Raw genomic sequence first — 25,749 nt, 5'->3', positions numbered from 1 at the left:
TATGAATATATGTACCCCTAAACAATACATTGTGTTTACTTGTGAACTCTGCAGAAATGGAATCTCTTCCTCTGTGACTTGCTTTTTCCCCTTACATCATTAGCAAGATGCATCCTTGTTGGTATTTGTGGCTTTAATTTGTTGGTTTTTCAACAACAAAGTATTCCATTATGAATATACCACAATTTAGCCATTCTCTTGTCAACAGGCATTTGGGTTCTTCACTGTTTTCTGCAAAAATCCGAATATTCTTGTAAATGTCTCCTGGTGCACATGGAAGGGTTCTCTGGGATGTTTATCTAGAAGTGGAATTGCTGGGCCGGCAGGTAGCAGAGCTTCCACTGTACTAAATAATGCCAGTTTATTTTCTCACCAGTAATGCATATAGTTGTATACCTTATCAGCACATATATGACTGGTTTTTTCGACTTTTTGCCAGTCTGATGGGAGTAGAATCACATCGTGGCTTTATATTTTCATGACTGTTAATGAGATTAGGCATTTTATATGCTCTTTTAAATGTTCAGTGACCATTTGTGTTTCCTCTTCTATAAATTATTTGTCTTTTGCTCATTTTTTCCTTCAGAACATTTTTCTTTTACTTTAAGAGTCCTTTATATATTCCAGCTACTAATGTAATCTGGCAGTTATGTGTTGGAAATATATTTTCCCAATTTGCACTGCATCTTTTCTCTTTCTTGACATCTTTTCATGAAAATAAATTCTTAATTTTAATGTAGTCAAATGTACCCATTTTCTGGATGGATTGTGATTTGTATCTTGCCCAGATTAAGAAATCCTTTCCTAACCTGGGATCATTACAATATACTTCCTATTTTCTTTTGAAATCTCTACAATTTTACTTGGCTACTTGGACTTAACATGAAATGTTAAGATTTTGGACTTAAATGTGACGTAGGGTTTGATATGTGTGAGGTATGCTTTATGAATGCCCAGTTGTCCTGGGATCTCTCCCTGCTGAACCACAGAAACATCTCTTCAAATAACACAAGTATAGATGTCTAAGTCTGGTTCAGGGCTCTCTATTTCCATCCTACTGGTCTTTTTTGTTTTTCCCTAATCCAATACCACATCATCTTAGTCTACAGCTTTAGAAGTTTTGATATGTGATGGTGCAAAGCCTCTCTTCCTACTTTATTCCGTAAGAGTCTTTGACTACATTCATTTAAGAATCAGCTTGTGGGGATTTTCAGCAGAATTGCATTGACTCTCTAGATTATTCTGGGAAGAACTGACGTCTTGGAGATACTGAGACTTCCTTTGATAAACATAATATATTCTTTTTTGTTTGTGCCCACAATGGAAAACTGTAAGTCTGTTCCTTTTCATTGAGCTTCTCGTCCTTGGAGAGGAAGGTATCTTAAGAAACCGAGCATACACATCAATATCCAGAGCAATGTCCATTTCTTCCTCCCCTTTGATTTGAGTCCATTTCCCTTCCTCGACCTGACAGCCCAAGGCCTTCTGAGGATTCTAAAGAACAAAAACCTAGTCTGAGGCTCCTTAAGAGCCTCCTGACATGAATATCACGTAGCTATCCTTCACTCACCACTTGTTAGATGCAAACGTATTTGCTTACCTTCTCCTAATTCTGTCCATCAGAGTCCAGCAGCTTACATTCTGGAATGCTGGCATTATTTGTTGGCAAGTGTTGTGTTATTGGTGAGCTCAAATCCAGGTTGACTGATTCATCAGTCATCCCAACCAACACCTGCTGAGTGGTCTCTGTGCAAATACCCTGCCAGACACTAGATGCACTTTACAGCGTGCAGAACACGTTCACCACAGCTGTCACATCCAGTCCACCCACGGCCCTGTGAAGTGACAGCAGCAGGACTGTCACCACCACGGCTTCGCAGATGAGGAAACAGACACCATGGAATCACCAAACTCACAGATTTTAGAGGCCAACCTGCCACCCAGACCCCTGACCACAAACCCCACTCCCCCACCCACAGGCCACACCACAACCTTCTCACAGCGGCCGCGCCAGGGAGCAGGGCCCCAGCTGCTTCGACGGATTCCCTGCACAGCCCTCTCCCATGCCTGCAGATTCAGGGCAGCGGTGCAGGTTTCCCAGGGCAGTGGTGCAGGTTCCCGGGGCAGCTCGCGCGGATCAGTAACTGCTGAGGGGCCCGATCTAAGGATTAGTGCACCTGTCATCAGTAACTACACCAAGATTTCAGCAGGGCTGGAGGGAGCCCAGGCAGGCGGGGTGCTGGGGGATGGCTCCCTCTCCCTGCCCCTCGATGCCCTGCAAACTGGTATTTGTGCAAACGGCACACATGTGGATTCCTGGTCACGAGGGCTTGTTTTCCATTCAGTCTCTTGGAAGAGGACTCCGAGGAGGAGGGAGACTCCTGTCGCATCTGCCTGACAGCCGGGGGCTTCCCGGCCAACCCCCTGCTGGAGCCCTGCAGCTGCGTGGGGAGCCTGTGGTTCGTTCATCGCGAGTGCCTGAGAAAGTGGCTGGAAGTGAAAATAACATCAGGTAGGTGGGGAAGGAAGAGCGGCGAGCGTGCAATGACATATAATTAATAGCAGACACCGCAGCGTGGGGCTCAGGGCCTTGACGACAGCTCAGTCTCCACCAAGCAGCAGCTCGGGAATCGTGCCCCGAAGCCCGGAACACTTGCACGCAGCCTTGATGGATAGTAGTAGGACTAAATGCTGTCTTCAAATAATGGGAGGGAGATAAATTCTTTTCCCAAGTCTGAGAGAAGACTCCTGGAGTGTGCTATTGAATTCTACCCCTACTTGAGGCTTGAGCAGAGATGCTAAGATTGCCGAACCCAGAAAAAGGTCAGCGGCTGACCCTCTGCAAGCACACAGCAGCCATGGCAGCTGGTAGACACCAGGCAAAAACAGTTCTGTTCCCTTTCATCTGTGAGGGAATAGGGGGTGCCACCTAAGAAGCTGAGCAGAGATGCCTTTCCGTAGTACAGGTAGGAAAAGAGCACTGAGCTAATTTTCTAAACCACGTTAGATACACAGATTTCCATGTGCTCGTTTTGTCAGCTTTGTTTTATTAGATCTTATAACTGGGTGTGAAGCCCCTTCTCAACATCCTGGGGACATTATAACCTAAATACAGTCACATCAGTAGGTCAGCTGTAGTTTTCTTAGCAGAGAACAGGACGTTTAAAACAAGGTTTTTGGAATGAGAGCAACTTGAACAAAAGAAGATGGAACCTCAATGCAAAGAAGAGCTTGGATAGAAAACAGCTGCTGTGTCTTTCAGACAACGTTTTACCTCATAGCCAGACCCTCTTTCTCACATCTCCCATGTTCTCCTCCTTGGTTATCATTCTTCCGGGCAGCCTGGAAGACCCAAGAGCTCCACCCTGTCCCAATGGGGTGTGGCCGCACCCCCTCACCGAGAATGGCCCACCGCTCCGTCAGAGAAAGATCCCGGGGAGCAGCACATTAACCGCTCCTCCCTGAGGCCCTTTGCCCCGTGCATCTTCCCAGGCCTGAGAAGCCTCAGACCCCTGCCCGCCCTGCTTAAATGCATCTCCACGTAGTAAGCAGAGCGCTCAGTCCTTCAGAGAGCAAACTAGTGGGTTTTGGCTGCTAATGATTCCACCACGCAGTGCTTTATCTTATTAGAAATTTGGGCCAATTAAATATCTAGCACAGAAAAAAATTACTCATGAAATGCATGATGAAAGTGCTGCTAAATGCTTGTAAACACCAGTGTCAGTGTGGGGATGTTGAGAAGGATTAGACTGGAAGACACAGGGGACGTTCAGTAGCCTAAAGCATTACAGAATGATGCCAAAAAAGCCAAGCAAACAACAAGCAGATAAGGGATTACTGCTCATCCCTGTCCTTTGAAATTCTTCATTATTTACCATTTCTTTATATCCTCAGTGGAGAAAAAGCAGAACTGAGGTATAAAATGGCATACACCCTCTCTTTACCAAATACATTCAGGTAACTCAGGAATCCTCTATATTCTAATACATAAAATAAATGCCAGTATACCATCAGCCAAAAGGCAGCCTCTGAACAGGGGGTGGGCGGCGGGCAGCGGGGGCAAGGCAAATGGCATACTGTTTGCTTAGACATAACAGCCACAGTTCTGCATCCTCCACTTTCGCACTGGGGAATAAGATAAGCAGAGAAAAAATGGTGATCCAACATGCATGTTTAAAGAAAAAAAGTAGCAACCAAGGAAGGCTTTTCCTGTTTCTTGTCCCAGATGAGACTGCACTCCAGCTCTGTACTGAGCCAAGATAGTGTGGTACTAGTTCCCACACACAGCCCCCGGCTCACTCCCTTCTCGCAGGTAGGAAGTCACCTGGGCGTGAGTAAAGGAGGGTCTTTGGGCCACAGACCAAGGAGCGCTGCTGCCATCATTTTGGTCCTCACTAATTTATTTGTTTGGATCTGTGTTAGGTCTGCCAGAAAACAACCACCAAGGCCCAATATTCACCCTTTTGTCAAATGCCTGTGTGACACTCTCGACCTTCATGTACCAATTCCAGTTTTATGGACCAGCATGTTTATATTTGAACAGAAAGCAAAACCTGTTATTTAAAAGTCCTGGGAGTTTGACTTATACGTGTAAGGCTGGAGGCCCTGGAGGGAGGAAAGTGAGGACAGTGCAAACGGAACAAAGGCAGCACCAAATAGCTCTGTGCCATATAAGGAAGGAACGGACAGCTCTTCCTGGACCCCAGTCCCGTGACGTGCAGACAAACCCCAGATGCAGACCCCCTCCATCCGGAAGGAGGAGACCTCTGGCTGTCCATCACCCAACCCTGAGCCAATAAAAAATTCCCCACATATCCCTGGCGCGGCCCACTTCCCCCTCCCCTCCCTGTGCTTATAAAAACTCCCCACCTATCTGGTTAGGGGCGACTTCTCCAGCCTGTGTTTCAGACTGGTGAACTTCGCCCGGAATTGTGCTCAAATAAACTGCCTAGTCCTTTGTTGCCTCTGGTCGCCTGCTTATTTCAGTTAGAATTTATCTTACAATACGAAGCTTGCATAATAATGAAAAGTACTACAAAGGAAAATTTTCAGATCTCAGATTCAAGGTCATTTTCTACATAAGATGCCTAACTTTAAAAAGAAGGCCACTGAAACTCAGAATTCATAATACACTCGCTCTTTAAATGTCAACATGAAAAGACCCAATATATCAACACAAAAAGACTCAGGGTTATTTGTGACAAAGAACTTTTTACTTTAAGGAGCTGATCTAGGCACCGTGAAGACCTGCGAGATGTGTAAGCGAGACCTGCTGGTCGACCTGGATGACTTTAACGTGATCGAGTTCTACCAGAGGCACCAGCATTCCCGGGTAAGAGACGCTCACTGCACTCTGCCTCACAGGCCAAAGTCAGTGCGAGGTGTGAGTGGGGAGGAAACCCTCACCCTGATACAAGGAATGCAGACGGCCTGTGCATGGAGCGAGTCTGGGAGTGTCTGGCTGGCTCCCTCCCCCGGACACTTGGAGGCCGGGAAAGTCCTGGTGCCCCAGGCTGAGGCTCTGCAGCTGCCAGGGACGAAAGCCGGAGGCTGCGTTAGCTGACTGGACACATAGAAGTAGGAAGTCTGGCAAGCTCCACACCCAAATTTGCCAAAGCAGTTTAACAGCAACAGGGGAAAAAAAATCAGGGTCTTGGAGGAAATGATCCCCAATTTATGTATCAAGAAACTCTGGGGGTAATAAGAAACTGCTTTATTCGAGATTAATAAACATGTAGTAAGCACCTACTGCGTGCTTTCTAACACCTAGCGCATTAATTCTTCTGGGGCATTTGGACTGCAATTTTAATACTGTGAAAGTTAGTTAACTCTACAAGGGAAGGTGATGCATGCCCAAGATAATAATTAATTGCCTAATTCTCAGGCAAACAATCTTCTATTTAGAACTGCACTGTATGGAAGCCACAAGCCACATGTGGCTGATGAACAAGTGGCTACTTCTAATTGAGATGTGCTGTGTCAAATACATACCAAATTTCAAAGAGTCAAAACAAAAAGAAAAAAGTGTGAAAAGGTCACATACTTTTATATTAATTACATATTGGAATGGTATTTTTAATATATTGGGTTAAATAAAACACATTGTTAAAATTCATTTCACCAGCTTACTTTTATTTATTTAATGTGGCTACTAGGACTTGTCAAATTACATATGTAGCTTGCATACGTAGCTTACATTGTATTCCTGTTGGCTGGTGCTGATCTAGAAGGTGCCTTGCATATAATAAGCAGTTAATAAATATTTATCAAATGAAAATAGCCCATGATTACCATTATTATTTAAGACTGGCCTCCCCCAAAAGATGATCAGAAAAAAATTATTTAATAACCACGACCATAAAGCACATACTTATAAAACTATAAAATCAATGTTAGCAACTAAAATGTCACTCTTCAGCATAGGAGGCACTTGGCTTTCAGATCATTAGCCTGTATCTAGACCCTTTTTTGCAAAAAGCACACCTGAGTCAAAATGGTGCATGTGAGTCTCAGCAATTACATAGCTACCTTTTTAAAGTTCTAAGGCTACTAGACAAAAGAACGACACAGTGATAAGAATGGAGATTTGAACAGCAGAACCAGTAAGTCCGTTACAGTGGACATAATGCCACACCAGTGTCCCAAAGATCAGGCATGAAGGAGTAGAAGGAAGGAAAGGAGGAGGAAAGAAAGGAAGAGAAAAAGAATTTCCTGAGAAATTATTTTGAGTTCATACATCTGGAGGCCTGAGGGTCTCAAATCACTCAGTCATGACCCCCTGGCACCGAGAGCTGAGATGAGAAACAGAAGCAACTCCCAATCTTGGACCCTGAGGATGTTGGAGTAAACTATCAAAAGGAACCAGGTCCTCTGAATGCCTGAGGTCAAGGTGCACACAGGTTCCATGCGGTCACCTCAAAGGATAGATCATTCCAAGAAACAGAGCCAGTCAGACTTCTGGAGAAGGACACGTCCAGATGAGGCCGGCTTACCCAGAATACCACCAGAACGGGCTGCAGACATCACGAGCACCGTGCAGCGCATGGGAATGCCTCAGCCAGGAAAGACCCCCCCCGTTGGTCCCAAGCATTTCCACATGTTGTCCCTCTGCAAAGCTTCTGCTGCCACCAAATACTGCTATTTGCAAAACCGACTCACTGAGAGCACATTTTTCCAGTTGTACTAAAATGTTTGCACTCATAGCCAGAGGCAGCCCACCCCGCCGAAAATCACACCAGCTTCAGCTAAGATGTCAACCTAAACCCCATTCCCTTTCCCAGAGTTGCCATGTGACTGTGGGAAAACTACACAAACTCTCCGGATCACAGTTCTCTCATCTGCAGCAAGCTGGAGATTATAATTCTTACTTCACACACTGTCTATAGGAAAAGACCTAAGCACATCTCCTCACACAGTGCCTGAGCAGAGGGGGCACTCAGATGATGAGAACCCCATCTTACAGCCCCAGAGATGCCCAACCCCTGTGGACTCACTGGAGAAAGCTAAGCGCACCAGGTCCAGGCCTGATGACCATCGCTGAACAAAGCCAACCAGCCCGCACAGGGGTCACGTCCTGGGCTTCACTGCATCAGACCAGCTGAAGAACCAGCTACAAACACATTGTGAGAAGAACTGTGAAAGCAATTGTGTCAGCAAGGAAAGAGATGGTGGCACACTCAAAGGGTGAGTGATGAGAGGTCAGTGAAGGGCAAAACTGTGGGCAGTTAAAGAAAGCAACAAGGAGCAACGAAGCATCCTGGGACTGGCAATGTGAACTCTCCCAGACCTGAAGCAACAAGGAGAGCAGGCAGTTACCGGGGTCAGGAGAGTGACAGTCACAGGAGAGAGTCGCCAATAGCCTGTGATCATCAGTAGATGAAAGCAGCCATCACCACACCCCTGCCCAGCAGAGAGGGAACAAGGGGCATGATTACCCCAGCCTCTCACTCCTAACCACCCTCTGGTTTCCTGCCAGGGCCTCCCACTGGCCAATCCTATTGGAAAGCCAGAGGACAAGGGGGTCTAGTTAATGCAATTCATTGAGATCAGCCTTTAGGCCACAGAGCAGGATGGAGAATGGATCTGGAGGGGAAAATGGAAAATATCCAGCACCGTAATTACTCTACATGGAAGCAGAAACAAGTTTAAATTAGCTTCAGTGAGAACTTGACAGGTCATCAAAGCTTTTGAAAATACCCTTCATTATAATCACAGGTAGAAACCAGATTGACAGACCCACCCCAGCCGCACAAAGGTCCCAAGAACCATGTGCAATATTTATCTGCTGATGGAAAGCAGCTGAGGGCTCACACTTTTACAGCAGTTCTGACTGCCCCGATGGCCCATTGTGAATTTAATGGTGTCTGTTTGCTAACAGTCTGAGTTAACTTGAGTCACTAGTTATAAGGGACTTAGACTAAGTTCAGAAACTCTCCATGGATCAACAGCAAACAGTTTAACCCGAAGATATCAAGAATGCAATACAACCTCAGTGTGTCCCCACCTGGGAGGCCCCTCGGCTTGGCCCTGGAGCTGACATGTGCACCTGCACTTCTGCGGGCCAGGCTCTACCCCTGCCTCCCAAACCTTGGCAGCTCTGGGTGCTCTTGGCCAACCTGCAGTGCTCTTCCAACAGGCCCCTTCCCGAGAAGCGGGGTAGCTGGTACCAAATACAGACATGTACAAAGAAAGGGGCAACACCAGAAAAAGCCTAGAACTGGCTTCAGCTCAGTCTGGCTCTCCCTTGACCTTCACTAACTAGCTAGTGAAGCCACTTATTTATCAACTCATTCATTTTTCCCATTCAGATTTATTTTTGCTTTTCCTTAATTATAAAAATCATGAAGATACAAAAATCTCCCATAACCAAAATGAACATTCAGCTGCATGTCTTTTTTTTTTTTTCCTATTAAATTACTGATGCTTGGGCCCAGCCCCCAGAGATTCTGATTAAAATGATCTGGGATGGGCTCAGGTTATCCATCTGTTTCAAGTATGGCAAAACACACATAAGAGTTTAACTTTTAGAACCCATTTGGATGCATGTCAGTGCCTCCTCAGCTGGAGATGCCATGGTGCCAAAGACCAACGCAGTCACAGCTCTGATGCAGAAAACCACAGCGAGTGGTCACCCTGGCATGGGAGGATAGGAACTAGGGTGTGCAGGCCGCTGTGGGAACTGAGGGTCTGACCCGCTGAGATGACCTCCCTACAGGAGAGACATTTAAGACCAGGAAGGAAAAAAAGGAGCAAGCCCTCTATCCATTTGCCTTTGAGGGCAAAGTCCAAGATACCAGAGACAGACCTCACTTGGGATCTGCATGCAGATGGCCGGGTGCCCATTAGGGCGCAGTCAGCACTGTCACTGGTCTCTGAGGGTGTGGAGAGGCTTATGTCTGAGTATGTTTCCTGGTTTGGTTCAATGCAAATGAATAGGGGCAGGGCGAATGCTATGGGCCTAACACGGCACTGAAATATGTTTATCCCTCTGAGACATTAGGTGGTTCCCATAGGGTCAAGACTGGTTACTAGGCTTCCAGTGGCTAGATTAGAAAGTTCTGAGGGCTGCTAGAGAGTGGTCCCATGAAGCTAAAGCAACTTTGGGGCCCCAGGACCAGGACTAAGCACTCAGGGGCTGCTGATACCTGGCAGCCCAATCATTCTCCCTTCCTCCTTATTCAAGGATGCCTGAAAATCAAGCCCAACAGGCCTGCGGCAGCCTCTGCCCATCAGCGATTGCACACCTCCTCCTGTGTGTGCACTCTTTAACTGGGAGGTAGGACTCTACCAGATTCTGGTTGGGGCACTTGGTTTTTGAGTGGAAGAAAGAACTTCTAGATAGCAACATTCCAGGCTCCAAAATGGGCCAGGAGAAAAAAGGTTTAAGAAAAGTTTAAATCACAGATCGCACATACCATAGAGGCCAGGCAGCTAACATGGACAGAATCTTCCAAGAGTCACGAATAGGGAGTGGTGGCAACTGTGGCAAATGGAGAATACCCTCTCCAGCTGAGGACATTTATGCTGTCCTTCCTTCCAGTCAGAGCGCATCCAAAGGTCAGATTCAGCCTATGGCTACCTGCTGATCCTTAGTTCATAGCAGTGGTTCTCAAAGATGGGTGGTCCTGACAGGTAGTATCAGCATCGCCCGGGAATTTTTCAGAAACTCACACTCTTGGGTCCCACCCCAGGCCCACTGAATCAGAACCTGGTTGGGAGGAGACAGCCGGCAACTGTGTTTTAAAAGGCCATTATTCATGTTCAAGTTGGAGACACTAGAGTCAAAAGTCATGGCTGAATGGGCCACTGTCTGGTCCAAAACTGTACACTTTTTTCTCATTCTTTCATCTGTACACGTTTATGGAGCACACACTATATACTGGGCTAGGCACAGGAGCACAGGGGCAGACAAGACACATGTAGTCCTTGCTCTGAATCCTATCCTTAATCCTTTCCTCGTGTAGGATGATTTTGTTTTACAAAGTACTGTGTCTACTTGTATTAGCTCATTTTGCCTTAATGCCTTTGAAACAGGCAGAAGAGAGGGTAAGTCTCCCCTTTTATAAAAGGAGTCATTTTGGCAATGCCCAGTTAAAACTCTTGGCTCAAAGTCTTAGTGCTTGAGGGTGCCCCAGGCTGCCCATTCTGGGGACCTGCACCCACCGTGTGATGGAGAGGTGCTCTGCCATCATAGCTCGGCAGCAACAGGAGGCGCTCAGCGGGCCTCTGGCTGTCGTTGCTCTGAAGCACAGGCCTGGCCTCGCTCCATCTCTGCCGCGGACAGATGTCCTTGGACACATGCAGTCCCCTAATCACCCTCACACCTGGGAGCATCTCTTGAACATATTTGAAGACTTGGTAGAACGTTCAGGCAGGCTGTCTGCTTCTTTGAGTAGATTATATTGAGCATTTCCATAGGCAGCAAATCTCCTGGCTGAAATGAGTATTAACAGAATGAAGGGGGAGCAGGAGAAAAGAAAGAAACACACTGGGCCGGCGGGCTGAGTGCCCCAGAGCTCTTGTCCACTGCTTCACATGCCTCCCGTTTTCCAAGTCCCCTGCTCCTCTCCCTTCGCTGCCCATGGGCGGCAAAGTGTAATTTGATTGGGTCAGGGGAGGGGCGGTCAGGAGTAGCTCCAATAAATAACGCTCCAAAACCTAGCTCATTTTGCCCTGGCTGCACAAACACCATGGAACTCTCTCTGATAACAAATCCCTCCCACTTGTGGCTGGGAGCTAAAAGATGACTGAAACACCTGCTCTGATTGGCTGGCCCAGCCCCTTTGTCAAGCATCACAAGTTCTGCAAAGGGCACATAAAGGAGCCCAGCCAAGGAGATTTATGGCACCGTGTGACAGGTCCCCTCCCACAAACCAGAGAAAAGACACAATCTGCTAGAAGTGACTTTTCAAATTATCTGCAGAAAACATTAGTGGATATTTTCCCATCTGCATGCCTCCAGGCCTTATTGAGTCATAAAAAGTAAATGATTTCCCCGAATGCTTTGACAAACCTGATAGTTCCAAGCCATTTTCTAGCTGATTGGTTTTCCATTATGCATCGGAGTGTCTATGAGCATAAAGGCGGACTGGCGAAGAGAGGGCTGGAGATAAAACCACCGGCAGCTTGCAGGCGGCCGCCAAAGAAAGCAAACAAGGGTCGAGGCTGGGTGGTGTAGTAGGTTAGGAAGGCTTCCCAGAGGCAGCGGCTTGCGAGACAGACCATAAAGGGGGCACTCATTCATGGGCAAGGTGGGAGGAGGTAATTAAAACAGAAAAAAGTAAAAACAAGCAACTTCCTCTCTGCCCACTCTTGGCCAAGGTCAGAAGAGCACAGAAAACATGACCAAAGGCTAAAAATAGGAGGCTAACTGGTAAGGAGAGTTGCCTCGAGCCTTTAAAGAGAGTTCTGTAGGATGGCAGAAGGGCCTGCAGCAGTGACCTTGGGGCCTGTGGTCAGCAAGTTCCGGAGGTGGTCCCCGTTCAGGAGGAAGAGCACATCGATCCTTGCTCAGCTTGGGCACCTCTTCTGGCAGCTATTTCACCCTGGAAGAAGTGTGTTCTGCACCAGCTTCCTGAGCTGTCCTCAAAAGGGAACAAGTGCCTTGGGCTGCTGCGGAAGGAGGCAGTGCTGAGGGGGCCGCTGTGTCAAGTCTGAGCTTCGGCCATCCTGGGAAAGTGGCCACAGTTCTGACCTTTCTCAAGGGTGAAGTGAAGGGCCATGCCTTCGGCTGGTGTTTTTAGATTCCCTGAGGCTTCCTGAGCACAGTCATGATCCCCCCACCCGTGCGGATTTGACAGGAGGACAGATGGGGAAATAAAGTGGCAGACAGGGAGGGGTCATGACTAATGCGGCCAGTTTACTAAAGATCTGGGAAGGGTCCACAGCACAGAACACCAGACGGCCGGGAACAGAGGTGCTGTGGTCAGCCAGATCACCAGACCCTCCCTGTGTACCTGTGTTCTAAGCACCAACAAGAAAAACAAAACACAGCCCACCCACCAAGAAAAGGCAAAAACATTAACAACTGCAAAACACAACAAGTACAAAATAAAGACCTAGGAGTCAGGGAGCAAAGGATTGATTGGAACAAATCAGGTCCATCAGGAAGGCTTCTTAGGGGACTCTGAGACAGCTGTAAAGGATGTTGTGGGCACAGTCTGGTAGAAAGGCAGAAAAGGAGTATTCAAAGCAGAGGCACAAAAGCAGGCCCACAGACCACACAAGAGCCTGAGCAAATGCCCTGAGGTTGGCAGGGCCATCGGCGACCCTGCAGGGTCCAAGCTCACTGGGGGTTACATGGTGGCAGAGCATCCAGATGGAGCCTTACGTGAGGCCATCACTAAGCCCAATTGTAAGAAACATACACAAGTAAGGCCTGGGCCCTTTCTCTGGGTAAACAAGGGATCTAGGAAAATAAAGTGCCCCTCCCCTGCTCCACAGCTGGTGGCATCTGTGTCCCAGACTCTCCTACAGAAAAATTTGCCTTTCTAAGACACCCAGCACTCCTTTGCTCAGAGGCCCATAGCTTCACGCATCCAAGCAGCATGACGTCCAAGCTCCGCCATCCTGTGGTCCCACCTCACTGTCTCCCCAGTCTAAGCCGAAGTTTTTTCTAAAGTCCAAAACAAACACTCCCCTTATATTTCAGCCACACCAGTGAGTAGGGAACTTCGCCCAACACATGTTCTCTCTGCTCTTTTGCCTTCACTGGCATTCAGTGCCTCTGCCTGAAAGGCTCTAGCCAACCATCAAAGTCCCTGCCATCCTGGAAGGACCTCCAAGAAGCCTTCCCCCACGTACACTCAACCAGTCTCTTTCTTCCCCTTTGCACCTCCAGCATAGCAGTCGACACACCAGCTCATGTTGGAGCTGCTCATGAATGAGGCGCTTCCGCATCAGATGATGGGGTCCCAGTAGAGGGCTGCAACCGTTTGCACTGAGCTCCCCCTAGCACCCAGCTCAAGGCTCTGACACATAACTGCTCAAGAAATGCTCAGGGCACGGGACTGAGCCTGCAGCCCAGGGGTTTTTCAGAGCATCCTCCAGGAAGGCTGCCCAGCCCCCACCCTGGATCCCTTCCTGCTCTGTTCTTTGTTCCCAAGGGTAGGCATTGCCTGGGGGCTTGGGCTCTGGTTCCATTTCTTGTCACCTCTTGGCCTTGATACCCTCCACCCCATTATTTAAATCATGAATACTTTTAGTGAAAAGTAAGAGCTTTCTCTTCCATATTTAGACACAAAATGAGCTGATGAATTCGGGCTTGTACCTGGTGCTGCTGCTTCACCTCTATGAACAGAGGTTTGCAGAACTCTTGAGACTCAACTACAACTGGGCTGCAAGAGAGAGGGTAAGTCTGGCTCTGACCTGGACTGTCCTGCAGCCATCCCCCCCAAGTCCTGCAGTGCTGTTTATTAGACGTGCAGTCTGCTGAGGTCCTCACAGTCGCTTGGTGGGACATGGCACTGTTATCATTAGGACTAAGATCTAGTGGCTGCTAAGTGTATGCACAGTGGCCTTCTGGCTGAAAATTAGTGATAATCACATAATTGCTTACTATGAAACATGAGTAGTAATTAAATGGTCAATAATGGTTACATAAGAGGACATTTGGCCCCCAAAATACAGGCAGGCCTTCAAAGCCACCAGGGCTGGGGGTGCGTTTTGTGTAGGCTTGCCCACTGCCCAAGCATGGGGGTCTGTGAAATCAGGGACCGTCCCCCATAGGAGAGCTGTTCGTTTTGCTTTTGCTTTGGATCCCAGTTTGAGTGCATGCGCAGTGTGTATGTGTGTGCTGATGGTGTCCCATTTGTCTTTAGAGAAGTGACAGTGTATTTACCAGGAATGATGTGTGGCTCCACTTTCTTGAAGAGGACCAGGTGCCTTCTAAGGGGCTTTGTGGTGTGGAGGGAGAAGCCCAGACCTATGACTCGCTGGAGCCTCATGTGGACTTAGCAAAGTCAACCAAAATGTGGGAGGTGAACAGGCCTGCCTCTGAAGCGTCCAAGTCCACTTGGTCATCACTGAGTCAGTCAGAACCCTGCACCCCAACGGACTTCTCTCTTGGTTAAACGCCTCCCTGTGGCCTGACAGAGGAACTTCCTCACCTTAAGGTCATGACAAGGGCTGATACAGTTTTAGTGTTTTGGATTCCCAGAACATGCCTTGAGGCTTGAAACTTGACCTCTGTTCATGTCAGAAGGTCATCACTGGAGAGCAAGCCAGTGCAGCAATGGACAACTACCAGTGGTGCCACAGCAGCTTAGGTGACGCTCCGCCACCCTGTCCCACGTACCTCCCTTTTTCGTCTCTCTCTTCTCTGAGTCTCTCTCGTCTTCAACCTCAGGCAGACAAGAGGCATCTTCTGGCACCAGCCACTGCCTGGAGGTCAGAACCCAGTGATCGCAGGTGTTCATCACATTGCTGTCAACCGTGCACGACTGAAGGCTGTCACAATCCATTTGGAGCCATCGCTATTTAAAATGCTGGTTTCAGACCTTTAGACATAAGAATTCTAGATTTGTCCCTATTTTTTTCCTGCTTAAATTCTTCTCTCAGACCCTAAGCTCTCAATTAAGGAAAAGGGTTGGGTCTTTGCCAAGATATCTGCACAGGAATCTCACCCTCCTTTTGACCCAGGCCTGTCCTTCCTTTAACTCTTCCGTAGTTTTAATGGTGACATAAATTCCTCCAAGAAATACATTTTTTTAAAAGAGAAAGAAAGAAGAAAGCACAGGAAGCAGGAAATGATCCTTTGTTAATATTTCTGTAACCTCATTTTCATGATTCCACATCTTTTTAATGAAGTTTTTATTGCACGTTGAACTTCAAATCACCCAGGGTTTGATATAGGTTACAGAGGGCCGCAGCATCAGCAGGCTAGTGCGAGCAACGTTAGTCTCCAGGACTGCAAAGCAAGCATGAGAAGACTTCAAACAGTACAACCCAATGGAGGGAAACCAAAGCTCTCCAGCTTTGACTCTGAAGAACTGTCTGGTAAAACCGTCCTAGAGAAGGAGCAAGGGGCACCAGAAGGGAGCAGAAAGGACAGGGCAACACTCCTCTCTTACCGCAAGCTTACATTCAATTTGAGAAACCCTGAAATAGATCTCACCCGCTGAAACCACAGAGCATTGACCGGTACAAATAACCAGTTAGGAAGTACCCAAGTGGAAAGTAGGAAAAGAAATGCCTATTGTCAAACTCACACCCTTCTGGATTTGAGTCGCAGTATTTTTTGTAGAAAATACTCAAAATCTGAGGGTAACATTTAGCGAAAGAGAGGCATTCTGTTGGAAGAGAAACCCTCCTTCCCCTCCTTTACCTACCAAGACTAGGGAACCCATTCAAGTCGGGCTTCTTGGTTGTGTCTCAATAAGACAGACACCCAGGGGTGAATGCCTGTCACTGGTGGTGGTCATTTATTTATTCACTCATTCATTCATGCCCTGAACCATATCAGGTGCTGAGATGGGGATCAGAAAAAGCAGCTGATGCCAGACAAGATGCCATAACATCCCTTTCTTTGAGGAGCTTATGATCAACTTGGAAAATGAGCCACACCTATTTATAAAACCAGGAAATAATTGGAAAGTAGCACTTTCAAGAGAACCAGTGGGCCCAGTAATCCCCAGAGGTTGTTAAATTGACAGCACAAGATCTGCACTGGCTGGGGCTTCCTGGGGTTTCCAGTGATCCCATAAACAAATAATTTGTCTCCCCAGTGAGGTTGTGAACTACCTGAAGGCAAAGCCGAGCCTTCTATACCTGTCTATCAAGATGCTGGGCACACAGTGAATCACATTTGACTGCTGACCATGTCCCAGGCACTAGGGATACCAGGAACACTGAGTGATGACAAAAGTGCCAAATGACTGCCAAAGAAGCATGTGGTCTGCTGGGGGCTGGGAGGGGGGCTCACCAGCAACTTGGGCATGGAACCCTTACCTCTCTTGTACCCTACAGTCCTCCAGGGCCTAGAAAATGCCTGGCACATTGCAAGTGCACAATAACCTTTGATGCTCAAACAATGAACTAATGAGCCAAAACCCACTTCTTCCAGGATGTGAATCTTGACTTACATTTTGGAGAAACTGATAGTACAGATTCATGGAGAGAAAGGCATTCTAGGCAAAGGAACACTCCCTAGGTATATTTATTAATTCAAAGATTTTCTGTGTGCCTACTATGTGCCAGGTTCTAAATTCTGGGAATACAAATATGACTAAGATAGTTCTTGCCTATGTTAGACTCAGACTAAATCAGGTTACATATTTGATGTAACCAAGAGCATCAAAAAATGTGCTCTGTGTTATGATAGAAGATCGAGCCAGATGTGGAGGAATACAGAGCAATTAGAGGACATGAGGAGCCACCATTCCTGTCTGTCCTTCCACTCCTTCTCCATAACAGACTCTCCAGGGCTTCAGGGACACAGCCAATGTTTCAGAAGCCTTGCCTTCAATCCAATCAGGTTCAACTCCCACTGCTTTGGCAATCTGGTGGCAACACTGCTTCCATTATTGTATGCTTTATCAACTCATCAGCTGAGGAGGTGAGGTTTGAAGTCAATCTTATAGAGTTTAGCAGATGGGCAAGGATGGTGGAGAGGGAAAGGGCATTCCACGCAAAAGGAAACACAAAGGCTCAGAGAAACGAAGACTCGTGTGTTTGGGAAAGTCAAGTGGCTGGTGCTGGCAGGAAGTGAGCCTGGAGGTACAGGCAGGGAGCAGGATGTGAAGGGTCTGTGTGCCCACTGAAGGGCGTCAAGCCTGGGCCTAGCAGGCCAGGAGGTTTGCAGTTTTGAGAGCTAACAGGAGCAGCCACGTGGAGGGTGAACTGGAGAGGGGAGAAATCAGCTGGGCAGCCGTTGCAATGGGACATGGTAAGGGGCCCATGTGGGGAGCACTGCAGATGGGAAGGAAGGATTTAGGGGGGCACAGAGTGAGGCACAGGCTGAAGGAGGCACTGATTGCTATTCTCTGCAAGTGCCACGCAGGACACTGGCCCTTTCTCACTTCAGCTGCTGATGGAGGAGCATCTCCAGAGAACACACAACCCCACAGCTTCACTTGATCCCACTAGGCTCACCCTTTAATCTGATGGACACAGTGCTGTCCTGGATGGCGAAGCTGAATGGACTTGCCTTCCCTCCCCTTTCCCTTTCAGCACCCATCTGGGCACTCAACTGTTGAGGGCTGTACCTGCAAAGTCCCCTTTTCTGGGCTTCCTGCAAGCCACAGGTTTTGTCTGTACCATGCTCTCCATTCCCCCAGTGAAATGTACCTGCATCAAGTGCCTCTTGCCGCCTGCCCGGGCACTCCCCATACTCCTGCAGTACTTAACTCACTACACTAAGTAAAACAAAAAATATCTGTCCACATTCTAAAAGGCAGAGGCCAAAGGGACTCACTTGCTGTCCCAGAGTGAGTTCCCACCTTTGCCTTCTGCTCCAGGTGTGCAGAATTAACACTTTAACTGCAGGAAAACATTCACGTATATGAACCTGGCAAGGAGTGGCTGGCCTGGGAGGCACGAAGGGACTTCGAGTAGCTCTGAAATCCCACTGACCATTTGTGTGTGAAGCTGGGTGGTCTTTCTCTAGGCCCTCCTCATTCACACCATTTTTACAAAACCCCAAACTCGTATCAAAGGGCCCAATATACCCCTAAAATTCAACGTCCAGGCGTGGCTGGCCCACAGGTGGGAAAACATCTCTACTCACCAAGGCGGTGTTCCCCGATGGACTGTGAGAGTTGCTTTAAGTAGATGCAGTCACCAGGTGTGGAGTCTAGAAGCAGGTTGGAATGAGGTCGTCTCCACAGCCTGGAGCAACCAGAGGCTGAGGCCACAGGTAGCATTCCTGAAGCATGATTTGCCAGGTCTCCATGGTACTGCTTCTCCAGGAGGGACTCCATCCTTCCCGGCCCTCCCCCTGGCCGGCTGGTGAGAGGGACCCAGGGGCCACAGCTGCCTCCACACAGGCCAGGCTGTTGCCCCAGTAACAGTGTCTGGCACCCCTTGTTTATCCTGTTACAGAGCTCCTCTTCTCTGGGGGAAGAGCCCCAGCCCTTCAGTACCAGAGCCACATCCTTACAGCCTGGCACAATGGGCTCCCACGGAGCACACAGTGTTTCTTATTGTGGCATAAAATGCCATAAAGTCAGAACAAAGAGGGAGCCCAGAGCCTTGATGGGCCTGCTGCTTCCTGCCGGGCAGAGAATACAACTGATTGTTTACAAGCCAGTGGTGAGGCCAGTGGCCAATTAACCCGGCCTTCACCCCCAGCCTGTCGATGTGGTTTGGACCATCAGAATGGGATTCTGCTGTTCAGATCAGTTGCTGAAAGGAAGCAAGTCTGTTTACACTGCCAAATGTAGACACCTCCAAGCAGCAAAGGTGACCCGGGTTTTCACTGCGGCTGTCCTCAGGGCAAGGCTAAGCCCTGGTAGGGTGCATCAACCCACAGCACCTTGCCCGTTTTCTCTGCCCCTTTAAGGTGAGGCAAGGGATTCCCAGAACATTCCCGAGGCCAGGGAACTATATACATCTGTTCACAAGTGCTTTGGAAAAACAATTCATTTTTCATTGTCTTCTTTCTCATAGTTGTCAAGAAACTGCCCACAGCCCAGACCGGAGGGAAATGAAAGTAGGTTTGGGGATCAGTTCTGCCATTTTGAGGGTGTTTGCTAATTTACTCTTTTTCTGTCTCTCTGTTGAACCTAATGCTGTGGAAGGAAGTAATGACCACCACCCGGAGGCAAAAATAACCCCACAAAGCTTGGGAAACTCTAGCGGCAGCTATCAGGAAGGCGAGTCCAAGTCTGCTGGAAGCTGAGCAGATAACAATTTTAATTCATCCTGTAAGCAAGGAAAAGGGCCCACGAAGGGGAAGATGGTTTTGCTGGGCGGGTGTAGGATGCCTAGCGGCAGGCTTTCCCCTTTTCCTTTGCTGGGATTCTCCAGCATCCAGTCCTGGGGAGCCTCTTGGGTTCCCTTCTACGCCCTGGAAGGGTGCCGTTTAGCCATTACCAGGGGGAAACCACAGTCACCCACAAACCAGTGGCTTTATTTATTGGATTTTCTCACCGTTCTGCGCAATCAAGTGGGTCAGAGGCTGAAGAGGAAAACAGGTCTCCTGAGAAAGGTTCCGCAAAGGAGGCAGGAGAGCTGTCTTCAGACCGTCTCATTATCCCATAGAAAACCGAACTGAAGAAAATGTGCTTAATTAAAGTAGGAGGGCTTGCAGCAGACTCGGGGGGAGCTTTTCCATCAGCAGGGAGAATAAACAGGTCAGGGAACTGAGCGCGTGTGCCAATTCCGTCCCCAGAGGCACTCCGGGGGGGATATTTTACAGCTGCCTGCCGCCTGCCCCCAAAAGGTTTAGAACAGTGCTTCCCACACTGGCTTTGCCATCAGAACCACCTGGGGAACTTACCAGAAATACAGATTCCTGCCCCTCCCGCCCCCCCTACCCCCCGAGATGCCGATGGGCGCCTTGTGATCCCGACGCAGCCGCTCACGGCGATGCTTTGGGGAACCCCGAGTGGACCCTCCTGGAGAAGCCGAACCAGCTCGGGGCTCCACAGCGCGGGACCCAGATCCCGACCCCGGAGAACCCAATTTACCATTCCAGACCCGCAGCCCTGAGAACCCGGGCTGACCATTTTCAGAACCTCGGGGGAGGGCCCTTCCCTCGGTTCACAAAAGGAGCGCACAGCCCGAGTGCCGGCGCCACGGCGGCGTCAGGCCGAGCATTGCCCTCGCGCCCTCGCAAAGCCCCGGGGGAGCCGGGCGCCGCCCGCGACCCCGGCCTTGTGGCCCGAGCCGCCCCGGGGCTGCTGCCCCGCTCCGCAACCGGGAAGGGGGCGAGCGGGTGGGGAGCGTGGAGGTCTAGGAAGACCTTTGTGTCTCGGGGAGAAGCCTCCGCGCCCGCCTGCAGGTCCCAAAGCGGCCTTTGGCGAGAGCCGCCGCTCCGGAAAGGGCGCGAGCGAGGCGAGCGAGGCGAGCGAGGCGACCTCGGGCGCCGGGCCCCCGCACGTCGGCCGCCCGGGCCCGGAGGACTCGGCGGCCCGGGGCTCGGCGCCGCGCCCTCCCCGCCCCCGAGGCGCCCGGGCTCTGTCGGGTTCGGGGAAACCTGCGGCATCCGGGCGCGTTCGGCAGGGCAGGGGCGCCCCCTAGTGCCCACTGCGGGCCACTGCGCCCGGCTGACCCGGGAGGCGCTGAGCCCGCCGGGAGCCTTTCCCCGGAGCTCGGGGGCCTTCCCGGGGGTGCAGAAGGGGCACTTGGGTTCCCAGCCTGTGCTGCAGAGGAGACGGACGTCTCTGGCGGGCAGAAGAGCACCTCTGGGTGGTGCTCCTAAAGGAATCTCCACCGGGGGACCCTGCGGGCTCTCCCTGCAGTGCCCTGTGCTGCTTTGCAGCCCTCGGTGTTGCTGAGGCTCCTGGTCCCGCTGGTTGTCACTGACCATCCCGCTGCAGGAAGCTGAGCCCAGCTCTAGAAGCCGCCCCGTCCTGCAGCAGCCCCCATACGGGGACTGCCGGGTCTCCCCTGGAAATAGCCCCCACACACCCCAGACTCCCGTGGGCGCAGCCGAGGCAGAGGACAGCCCTGCACAGAGGGTGCATCCTGGGCATGCTGGTCAGACACAGCACTTGGCTGGCTTCCTGCCAGAGCCAACTCAAGACAAAAGCCAGGGCGCCAGAGGCAGATGCACATGCCTCCTGCCCTCCCCTGGGCCACACACTCTTCCTTGGTCCCCAGTAGCCTAGCTGGAGGCTCTTTAAGAGCTGAGTCACAGCTGTGACCTGCCACCCTAGCTCAGTTCAGGAAAACAGGGAGGAAAGGGGGCGAAACATCAGGACCCACCAGGTGGCACAGAGAGATGCCAGCCTCTTTATGGCTCTGTGGTACCCATGCCAAACTTCTCACCGAGGCCCCACTCCTCTGCACTTGGGACCTGAGTCCACACACAAATGCCATAGGAGCACTGAGGTAAGGGCAGCTGGGGAGAGTTCCTGGGTGGGTGTGCCCAGAGCTGACAACCTGTCACATGGTTCTGTGGCCAGTCCCCTGACAGTTGCTTCCCAGTGGCACAAACAACTGTCACCACAGCCAAGGCCAAGGCCAGGGAGGGGAGTAATGCCCCCTGCAGCCATCCAAACAGGTGCCGACAGGAGCAGGCGTGAGGACCTTTAGGCCAAAGGCTGGGCCAGAGCACCTCCCTCTATACACACAAGTCAAGGAAACCGGCTTTTGAAAGAACAGGCCAGGTAAGGGAATGGGTGGGGGTGGCAGGCTGGGGCTTCCTTAGGATTGGAGATAGAGGCTGAGATGGTCCAGGTAGGGATGAGAGAATGCCAATTGCTCCTGTTTGCTGCCCTTCTCAACAGACAGAAAACATTTCCAAAAAGTCAGGGAGCACTCACTCAAGCCATTGGGAACAGAAATATTGAGAACAAGAGTTTTCCCCAAGAATAAAGCAGAATCCCTCACTCTACCTCCTCCACTCAGACCCTCTTGCTTTCCACTGCCTCTTTGCCCCCTTCCCTCCCATTGCAGGACCCTTTGCCTCCAGCCATTGATCTCTGACTGACTTCTTAAAAACCTAAGTCGATTCCCCCCTTCCTTGCCGAGTTAAGGAAGTGGGAGTTTATGTGGAGGCGTTACCCAGAGAGGAGGCGAAGGCTCCTCCCAGCGAGTAAGCCTGCAGACGTTTTGCTGCGCCAAGCTGCGTGAGGATGTGGAGATGACTAAGATGCTTTTCTTGAGGGATTTACAGTCCAGCTGCCCTGGCCTGGCTGGAAGCCCAGTGGGGCAGTCTGGGGATTCCACGGACTGTGGTCTCTGTTCCCCACTGTCCCAGGCATTGCAGCATGTTTCATTGGCTGCTGGGGCTAGGATGGGGACCAGAGGGGGGCCCCACCCCATGACAGATCCCACCATCTGCTATGGCTCTATAGCTTGAGAGATTTTCTTGCTTCTAGATTCCGAAGTGGGAGATGGAAATGAAAGCAGCACTTATCAATGCAACAGCCAGGTCGTCTAGCAAGGGAGCTGGCCATGGAGCTCAGCAGAGATCTCTGTCCCCAGCCACCTCTCCTACGCCCCCATGCACCTCCCTTCCTACTCTTTAATGAAACTGAAACCAATGTGTTTGCAGTTCTCATTTCACTTTTCTGCCACTGTCTTTTTGGAGTCTGGCGAACAGACAGCAACAGTGACCAGCCCAGACCCAGACAGTCCAGGCCACACAGCCTGGGCTTGCTGGGCCCCTGCAGCTGCTCCTCAGCCCAGAAGCCCCAGGGGACTCAGCAGCTCCAGCAGGTGGCCTGGTGTCCCTCTGCTGAGGGCATCTGTTCAGGCGTACTCAACCATGAGTGGAATTGAGCCTCGTATTCATATAATAGTAAACAGATTTTACTCACCCAGCTTTGTTTGGTGCTCATTTCAGTGTCCTTGGACAAAGGCTCAGGACCTCAAACTAATAGGAGAGAGGTCATCTCAGCCCCCATCCCACCTCCACTTCTCCTTGGTCCCTGCCATCACTACCACCAGGGATGACACATCCTGGCCCCCATGGACTGTGACAGGCTGGATGGCTGGCTGCCCCTGTAGGTACCCACTTAGGATGCATTTGGTGTATGGACCCCACAGTTATCTCCTAATTACATCTTAGGGCTCAAGAACCAGAGTGAGGCATGCAGAGAAAGTTGGTGAGAAAACTGTGTGTGTATGTGTGTGAGAGAGAATGAGAGAGAGAGACAAAGATAGGTAAAAAAAATAACAAAGATGGAGAGACTGAACTACTGACTTATGCAACAACATGATGAGTGAAAGAAGCCAGACACAGAAGACCACATATTTAGAATACATAGGATTCTATTTAGACTCAATTTCTAGAGAAGGCAGAACAAAACCAAAAAACCATAGGATCAGAAAGATCAGTGGTTGCTGGGGTTTGGGCCTAGGAGCAGAGGGTGACTGCAAACAGGCTCCAGGGGACTTTTTTGGATTTATAAAAGTGTTCTAAAACACCAAAGACCCCGAATAGCCAAAGCAATCCTGAGAGAGAAGAATAAAGTGGCAGGGATCTCAGTCCCCAACTTCAAGCTCTACTACAAAGCCATAGTAATCAAGACAATTTGGTACTGGCACAAGAACAGAGCCACAGACCAGTGGAACAGAATAGAGACTCCAACCATTAACCCGAACATATATGGTCAATTAATATTCGATAAAGGAGCCATGGACATACAATGGGGAAATGACAGTCTCTTCAACAGATGGTGCTGGCAAAACTGGACAGCTACATGTAAGAAAATGAAACTGGATCACTGTCTAACCCCATACACAAAAGTAAATTCAAAATGGATCAAAGACCTGAATGTAAGTCATGAAACCATAAAACTCTTAGAAAAAAACAGGCAAAAATCTATTGGACATAAACATGGGTGACTTCTTCATGAAAATATCTCCCTGGGCAAGGAAAACAAAAGCAAAAATGAACAAGTGGGACTATATCAAGCTGAAAAGCTTCTGTACAGCAAAGGACACCATCAATAGAACAAAAAGGTACTCTATAGTATGGGAGAATATATTCATAAATGACAGATCCAATAAAGGTTTGACATCCAAAATATATAAAGAGCTCATGCACCTCAACAAACAAAAAGCAAATAATCCAATTAAAAAAATGGGCAGAGGAGCTGAACAGACATTTCTCCAAAGAAGAAATTCAGATGGCCAACAGACACATGAAAAGATGCTCCACATCACTAGTTATCAGAGAAATGCAAATTAAAACCACAATGAGATATCACCTCACACCAGTAAGGATGGCCATCATCCAAAAGACAAACAACAGCAACTGTTGGCGAGGATGTGGAGAAAGGGGAACCCTCCTACACTGCTGGTGGGAATGTAAATTAGTTCAACCATTGTGGAAAGCAATATGGAGGTTCCTCAAAATGCTCAAAATAGACTTACCATTTGATAGAGGAATTCCACTTCTAGGAATTTACCCTAAGGATGCAGCACTCCAGTTTGAAAAAGACAAATGCACCCCTATGTTTATCGCAGCACTATTTACAATAGCCAAGAAATGGAAGCAACCTAAGTGTCCATCAGTAGATGAATGGATAAAGAAGATGTGGCACATATACACAATGGAATATTATTCAGCCATAAGAAGAAAACAAATCCTACCATTTGCAACAACATGGATGGAGCTAGAGGGTATTATGCTCAGTGAAATAAGCCAGGTGGAGAAAGACAAGTACCAAATGATTTCACTCATCTGTGGAGTATAAGAACAAAAGAAAAACTGAAGGAACAAAACAGCAACAGAATCACAGAACCCAAGAACGGACTAACAGTTACCAAAGGGAAAAAGACTGGGGAGAATGGGAGGGTAGGGAGGGATAAGGGCAGGGAAGAAGAAAGGGGGTATTATGATTAGCATGTATAATGTGGGGGGTGGGGGAAAGGGGAGGGCTTTGCAACACAGAGAAGACAAGTAGTGATTCTACAGCATCTTACTACACTGATGGACAGTGACTGTAATGGGGTTTGTGGGGGAGGTACTTGGGGTAGGGGAGAGCCTAGTAAACATAATGTTCTTCATGTAATTGTAGATTAATGATAACAAAAAAAGAGGCTAAAAAAATAGTGTTCTAAAGATCTTTCATGAAAATGTTCACACAACTTGAGAAATTCATTAAAGCTCATTGCACTGAGCGCTTGAAATGGTGAACTCTCTGATATAATGTAACCGTAGAATATGTGTCAATGAATTTTCCTTTAAAATGGAGGAAGGGACAGAGAAGGGATGAGAGCAGGGAGGTGGGGGTGGTGGGCTGAGGAGAAAGAGGAGCTTCTCCCACCCCCAAGACCCACACCCTGCAGACCAGGAGCCACCAGTGCAGACTGTGCTGCGAGGAAGATTTCACCTGGGATGAATTATGGGGCCAGTAGGGTTTTAGGAAAGCTAGGCATGAATTACATCAAAATTATGTCCCATTCCCTGCTATGTTCCACAGTTAAAGTGACTCTACTACCACAAACAGGTGGACTCCACCAGGCAGCCTAGACACAAGACCCAAGATCAAAACAAAGCGATATCTTTGAGGGTTAGCAGAGCCTGGAAGAGCCATTCAAGTTGAAAACATCTAATGTAAATAAAATTCCTAAAACCTCAAGTTCTTCCATTTGCAAATAGAGCTCCAAGCCCTAAGCATCCTATGAGAAAGC

At 49.0% G+C, this 25,749-nt stretch overlaps 1 protein-coding gene across 1 annotated transcript in view; it reads left to right on the top strand.

Moving 5' to 3' along the window:
- MARCHF10 (membrane associated ring-CH-type finger 10) overlaps nucleotides 1-23,465 on the top strand; it is a 74,353-nt gene extending 50,888 nt beyond the window's left edge. The window contains exons 9-13 of the mRNA XM_057499534.1: nucleotides 2,346-2,512; nucleotides 5,223-5,332; nucleotides 13,736-13,849; nucleotides 19,105-19,147; nucleotides 22,485-23,465. Coding sequence (XP_057355517.1) covers nucleotides 2,346-2,512; nucleotides 5,223-5,332; nucleotides 13,736-13,849; nucleotides 19,105-19,147; nucleotides 22,485-22,546 — 496 coding nt within the window. The 3' untranslated portion in view covers nucleotides 22,547-23,465. The remainder of the gene's footprint in view (nucleotides 1-2,345; nucleotides 2,513-5,222; nucleotides 5,333-13,735; nucleotides 13,850-19,104; nucleotides 19,148-22,484) is intronic.
- Nucleotides 23,466-25,749: the final 2,284 nt, after the last annotated feature.

The sequence above is a fragment of the Manis pentadactyla genome, chromosome 4 (assembly GCF_030020395.1).
Source record: "Manis pentadactyla isolate mManPen7 chromosome 4, mManPen7.hap1, whole genome shotgun sequence".
NCBI lineage: Eukaryota > Metazoa > Chordata > Mammalia > Pholidota > Manidae > Manis > Manis pentadactyla.
Note: the sequence above shows the minus strand (reverse complement) of the source record. Positions and strands in the feature narration are given on the sequence as shown.